At 46.3% G+C, this 7090-nt stretch overlaps 1 protein-coding gene across 1 annotated transcript; it reads right to left on the reverse strand.

Annotated features, from left to right (window-relative positions):
- Window positions 1-873: 873 nt before the first annotated feature.
- H257_18899 (hypothetical protein) lies at window positions 874-1827 on the reverse strand (the record flags this gene model as incomplete). The annotated part of the gene is made up of 1 exon (XM_009848038.1): window positions 874-1827. One exon carries the CDS (start codon window positions 1825-1827, stop codon window positions 874-876), a length of 954 nt encoding a protein of 317 aa, XP_009846340.1.
- Window positions 1828-7090: the final 5263 nt, after the last annotated feature.

A 7090-nucleotide genomic window follows, 5' to 3' on the forward strand; every position in this document is an offset into this window, starting at 1 on the left:
CCAGTGGACGAACTGGACCGATGCATCTACTTTTGTTGCACATGTTGCGTGCTACCGAAGACGTACAGCAACTTTACTCGTCGGGACTGTGAGTGCCATAATGACGCCATGATAATCTCAAACTTCAGCCGATGCACTGTCGTCCTTCATGTGGATAAAACTGAGGCTTTGTGTCATTCGCATTACTGGTATGTGATGAAAACAAGAGTCCCCGAACAAGAAGAGTAACTGTATTGAACCTTTGCTTGTACTTCAAATCCAAAGTTGACATGTAAGCTTATACGTAAGAGGCTGGTTGTCGCTTCGCAGTGATAGGTTTGGGGGTCTTCGGCGTTTTGGTTATGTAGTTTGGAAGTTGACTTCTTGGTGTTTCTCGGCTTGGTGGGATATTTCGTGGCGACGGGTGTGGTTATCACGGGGGCTACACCAGAGCGTTTTGTCACCCCTTCGTCAATCTTGACACCTCTGTTTAAGCACCCCTCTCTACAGTCGTACAGCGCAACAACCACATTGTCAGCCGTACTCAACACTGGCATTTCCAGCCACACTAGACACACGAAAGTTAGACGACCCGCAACCTTCTGTATGCAAAGTGTCCCGTACTTTGTCTGGGGGTGCACCTGTCGACACTGAATTTCTCGATCGTCCTGACGGAGCCATCGTAGTGTACCACAGTCGCAAATGCGAGTGTGTTTATCCACCTACCTACAGTAGTCACAGACTGACGCGTAAAAGTGTAAGCTTAGTGTAGCCGTGCATCTATCTCACTTGAATCCTGGCCACATCTTTTCGTCAACAGTTGATGTATAGTAATAGTACTGGTATTAAATATGTCTATGGCCTGCCCCTTGACGTGTGTGTATCTGCCTCAAACTACCGCTGTCCCCAGGCCTTGTCGTCATCGACAGTCAATCGTTCGTCGTCATGGCTGAACCGGTTGTCGTCAGCGACTGAATCGTACGAGTGGCCATACGACAGTGGACGTTCATGGGGGGGGTAGTTGGGGAAGCTGCCCCCTCCTAGCTCGACCACGCTGGAGCGGCGGTGCGGGTTTGAAAACAGCCACGGATCTGGCTCCATACCACCGCCGCCATTGGCGTTATGCGAAGCATTTAACAGTGTGTCGCCGACACTGGTATCTGGACGAAGCGGATGGTCTGTTGTCGAGGACCAGTGGGAGTCTTGCCAGCTGGCTTTGCTCATGCTCTGTGTACGACTCGTAGTGCGAGGCCGGCTGTAGCTACACGCGCCTGTGTGCATGTCGTACACGTCCAGTTTGCAGTTGGCCAAGGCGGGATGGTACGCCTTGGAGTGTTTCTGGTCGGTATGATGACGCACGATTGACATGTCCATTCTTTGTTTGGCGGCTTGGCGCCGCCACCGATACACCCACGCACATCCAGCTAAACAAAAGAGGAGCGAGCCCGCCACAGCTAGAACCAACACGAGGGTAGACATGGGCAAGATCGACGACGAGTTCAAATTCGTGTGAGTGGCGGCGGCGTGGTGGTCGGGCGGTAATGGTGAAGGAATGATGGTGGTAGTGGTGGTGGCGGTGGTTCCCAGCGGTGTAAAGGTGGTCGTGGGGTTGGTGGCATCGGTCCTCCTGTTGGTTTCACTAAGATCTGCTGCAGACGTTGTTGCAAACGTCGGTGGACAAGGCGACGACGACGCTGCGCAATTGTTGTCTGGACTGCACACGAGCATGCCTAGAGCCATACGCCGCACACACGGCGGACACGTGTCCACGGAGCGATTGCACAGCGTCGAGGTGACACTAGAGATGCACACTTCCCGACACCAGTCGGGAACGGCGTCGCCAGCCATGGTGCAAAAGAGGTTTTTGAGTTGGTTGCGGTGGATATGTTTGGCTTGCTTGCTTGGCAGGTTGAACACTTGGACGTAACACACGGTGCAAATATATTTATTTAGGGTATTCTGGTCATAGGGTTCTCGACCTTGTTGAAATTTGCCTACGGTAGAATGAACAGCGACCGAAACACCACTTGTAGCGTCGTCTACCGTCATCGAGTGTGTCCTTTGGGACATATATATACGTATAGTAGATGCACGCATGACGGGCGTGTCCATATGTCTGCCAACGCATGCAACAGAACGGATCGTACATGGCTCTCGAGGTTGACGATGTGGTAGAATACCCTAACTAAAGTGGTGTGACTGATTGGGTAGAATACCCTAATGAAGATATTTGGTCCAAATTACACGGTACCAAGAGGAGCTTAACGTTACAGTCGACCCCAAGACATGTCGACAAAGGTGAGGTGTGTCAACATGACTAAGGTCACTTGATATGACTTGGAATTCTATGGGCAAGAAAAAGGTGTTAGTACAGTCGCAACACAGAGAGACATGTCCACCAGTCAAGGTGGAGGTATGTTGAGTTTACTTTATTGGCTTTTGACCCATAAAGTGAGCTCTGCTCTGTTAGTTACTACTACAGTGAAACGCGGCTGTACTGCGTAGTAATTCAGAGTCAAATTATTAGGATTGGCGTGGAACCTTCCCACATCGACGACAGGTCGTACACTGTATTTAGCGTTGTCGACGTCCTTCGTGGTACATAATATATTCGTGAACGAGCCAGCGCATTGTCCAAACGACTTTGCAATCTAACGTGACGAGTAGGAATTGTTGCGCAATCAGCCATCGCTCGTGATACCGATACTAACTCTTTGACAAGGCAGAGATGACCAATCAGGACACAGGACGTGTCTCGTGGCCCAAACCTACATACTTGCGAGCAGGGCTGGGGAAAAATATATTTAAATTTATTTTAGCTTGTCAATATATAATTTCAATATATTGTCGCTCGGAAGAACAATTCAATATTTTATTGAAATTCGAACAACTGAAAACTTCACAGGTTTTGTGACTCGGAACAATTATTGTCCATATTTTCGATAATTCTGACGTAAACGATGGTCAAATTAACAAGCCAAGACCTTGGGCGTAGTATGTCGATTTGACGATCAGACGGTGGTGGATAGGCCTCAGGTTCGATTCCTGGGGTGCACCAAGTTTTTCCTGAAAATGTATACCGGTACTTCGAAGTATATTTTTAAGATGAATATTTTCAAACAAATGGTAATATTTGAACTCATCGAACTCGTCGTCGTCATCCCCCGCAACCTCTTGGTCCGAACTTGTGTCGTCAGCACGGTGGCGAAGAAGTCTCGGTGCGCAGAGTTCACGGTGTTGAGCAAGGTTTTGGTAGCCAGTCGACTTCCCGATGGTGGATGTTGCGCACCGCCGACACTTGAACCGAGTTACGATGCGGTGCTTGCCAGTTTTGGGGTCGCGGGACTACGATTCGTCAATCTTCTCGAAGAAGAGTTTGGCGAATTCCTTTGGAGAATACGAGGTCGCCATAGTAGTTGGGATAAGGGTGATTTGTTCATACATTAGTAATGAGAAGTGAGGAGGTTGAATATAATTAATCAATTATTGGTCAAAATAGGCCACCAATTTATTGTTGGTGCTGATGATCGAACAGTCGAAAAAAATAATATTTTTTTTCAGCGTGGACAAAAAATAAATGATTGCAGTGGGACAACTACGATAAATTCAAATTACAATTATTATTTCCCCAGCCCTGCTTGCGAAGGTCCCCCGGCTCGGACATGTGGGTCGTAAAGGCAATTCCGTTGTCCAGCGCACCTTCGAAAAACCAGTCCCCAAGACGGCTAGTGTGGGGCGTACAGTAAGATTCCCCAAGGGGGCTTTTAAGCGGTGTCATTTCGTTGCAATCTAAACGTCATACAGCACTTCATAGACGGGGGATCACACAAGGAGCGGCGACGGTGGGACGGGCACGCGGGGCGGCTCGCTGTCCGGGACATCGCAGAAACGCCGGCGTGTTGTGATGACAGCCCTCGGCCAAGTTCAACGCAGACTACAAGTTTAGCGACAGCGATGCTGCCGATGCTTTGTGTAGTCGACTTAAAAGCCCTGGGCGGATGGGGTATAGCGGGTGGAGAGCCGTTGCCGAGGACTTGAGTGGAGCTAACGTTTCGTAGGATCGATCGATGACATCATGGAAGACGTGGCTCAGTTGCCCATGCGCTGCCGGCAGATGCAGATCCCCGAGCTGTTGCTGCAACTATTATTGAGAAAATATAGCAATTAGGGATGTCATGATATTCTGTCAGAAGACGGGGCCATTTTGCCAGGGAAAGGCTCGATGTCCACAACTGGAATTCTTCAAAAATCGTTTGTCTGGACGCCTCAGAAATCAGGAGAAACGATAATCCTCCAGATTTTTCAGGTGATTTGCCCCAATTATGCAGAAATAAAATACGCCGATTTAGGCCGAGTCTGGATGCCACAGAAAAATTTATGTCAAATACTACGTAGTAATATTCTGACAGTGAATTCCCTTTTCAAATGGGAGTTGAGAAATATTTCAAAAATATTTTGATGTGACCTCTGGATGCTGTGATGGACACAAGAACTACGTATTGATAGAATATCATGATGGTCAAAAGTTGGATTGGACTGTTGCAGTTCAAACTTTTTTCTGTGAGAAAACAGTAAAAACTCGACGTATTATGTCACTTTATATATGTCAGATTTGGTAGCCAAAAGCACATAAGCCGTCGTTTGATAAAATGTCATAGTATTTCTGAATAGTTGCAAAAATAAAAAAATTCTGATATTTTTTGTGGCAGCCACAGTGGTCCTTAGCTATTTTTTTCCTGACACTTGTCCTAGCTCTATATTTGTGATATTATGGGAAAATTGAAGTCATTCACATTGTCAGACATTTCACGACGAACGTATCGTGTCAGTGTTTGTAAAGGGACTTTGTGAACTTGGAGAACAAATAAAAATTGTCAGATAGTTTTGTGACGGAATATCACTTGTGGCATCCAGACCAGCCCTCAGTATTTCTGCTTCTAAAGTAAGCTTAGTTTAGCTGAATGTCCCAACTAGAGAATGGTCGCTGCATACTCGTTGAACTGGCTGACGATTTCTACAAGGTGGAGTTGGGAGGAACTCCGAGGCTTGCTGCATTTTGAACCTCGGATGCATGCAATTCTGAGATATGTACGTAGGGGAATGCAGAATGCAAGGCCTAACGACAGTACTAAAGTAGTATTGTCCAATGAAATAATTTCGCACATATACTGTGTTTTGATTGGATATATTTTAATTCTCCCGCCAAAGCGCCAAATCAAATAATTTCAAGTCATTCTTTTACAATGGCGCGCATCATGTACTTCGAGGTACCCGATAGCCTTCAAGTTTCAGGTAGGTATATGCGCAGTTCTGTGACAACTTGGTTCCGTGCCACGATACGTAATTGGAAGAAAACAATCACTCTGAAATTTTCAACCAATCATCTGCAATGCCATTTCCGTTTTGAGAGGTACTAGTAACTACTAGTATTGGTCAGTGAGTAGATTGGTCGAGGTAGGACCTGTCAGAATTAATTAACATCATGTCACTTACAGTACTCAGTGAAGAGCGCCCCGCCGCTGTGTTGAAAAGTTGAGGACTTCATCAAAAGTTCGTGCTGGCTGCCATTTAATGGCAGCGTGGGTTAGAGAGCATCATTGTTACTAGTAGTTTTTACGAGAGCGAGTCTGCACCGCGCTTTGAGAGCAAGCTAAAGTTACACGTAATCTGGACTGCCTGTCGTCTACGCCTTGACATATCTTGTTGCGTTTCAACAGTCGTAGCGTAGTTCTACCGGTATGAGAATACTTCCCCTTTTATTAGTTGATGGCCCCCAACGCTATATCCTATTGAGTGTACTATTAGTATACTTCTCTAAAGTAGTACGTTGATGTGTGTGTACAGTAAATATATACTACGTAGTATATACTTTAGTTGACATGTCAATAATTGCGAAGCCATATCACATGTCACATTATTGAAAATGACAGTGAACTCCAAATATTTATATTCAGATTATGCAATAGATTATTCGATTCTACAAGGCATCATTTTATAAAGTTACGTGCTTAGACTTAACCTGTACAATAGCACAACCTAAACTATAGATACAAACAGGAAATGTATTGCTAAAGTTCAACTGGTGCATAAACACTCGGAATAGATGGAATAGAGTGGACCCCCAAAAATCACATAAATCGCATATTTATGTTTAATATGTGCTGTCGTTGTGTCCCAGCATATGTTGTACTTGTGTCAACTTGTCACAGATGTGCCAACCAAAAACCAGGAACACAAATCGACTGGTTCAAAGTGGGTTTGACCTCTTGCACACGACATTTGGTCCTGCTTGCTGTAGTGGTGATGAGATCCTCGCCTCTGGGGTTTCTCAGGGCTCACCAAAGGCATCGCCAGCGTACGATACACCGCAACCAGCTTCTCCTGGCTCTCATGTTACGCCTGCGTATGCAAATACGGACTCGCAATAAGGTCTCAAGGCACAAATGCACATTGTTCTCACACACACTACTCTAGATTCTATCGACTGCACTCGTCACACCGAGTGAGATACCATGGCACGCAATGTACAAGAGTAAATGCGATCGCAGCTTCATGGCGACAACTAGTCTTGATGTTGTATCTTTTGAGCGCCTTCTGGGCGTATTTTCCAAACACTACATCGTAAAATCTGGACCAGGTAGAATATTCATTTAGAAATTGACAATCATTTAATGGCAATCAATTAATGAACGTCAGATCGACGTGGTAGACCTCCTCGCTGTGAGGAAAAGCACGTTGTCCTGGCATGCCTGTTGCACGTATACACCGCCCCCGTTGAACACAAGACGATTTGTGAGCTCTTTGGCATGCCACCCACGACACTTTCTCGAGTGCTGCTGAATGCCGAATGTGCTCTTCTCAGGGCACTCATGTCCATGCCCGAAGCCTCGATCAGCTTTCCTGACCATGCGACGCAGATTGATTGGGCCGATGCCTGCACTGCTCGTGAGCCTGACGCACCTCGAATTGCCTTCTTCCTCGATGGAAAGAACTACCCTGTACAGGAACCCAGCAACAGAGATGTTCAAAACGCATTTTACAACGGTAGCTTCAAATTTAGCCAACATTATCACATATGCGAAATGTCGATTTCTCACAAATGTCAAATGCC

Source organism: Aphanomyces astaci, assembly GCF_000520075.1.
Source record: "Aphanomyces astaci strain APO3 unplaced genomic scaffold supercont1.258, whole genome shotgun sequence".
Classification (NCBI taxonomy): domain Eukaryota; phylum Oomycota; class Saprolegniomycetes; order Saprolegniales; family Verrucalvaceae; genus Aphanomyces; species Aphanomyces astaci.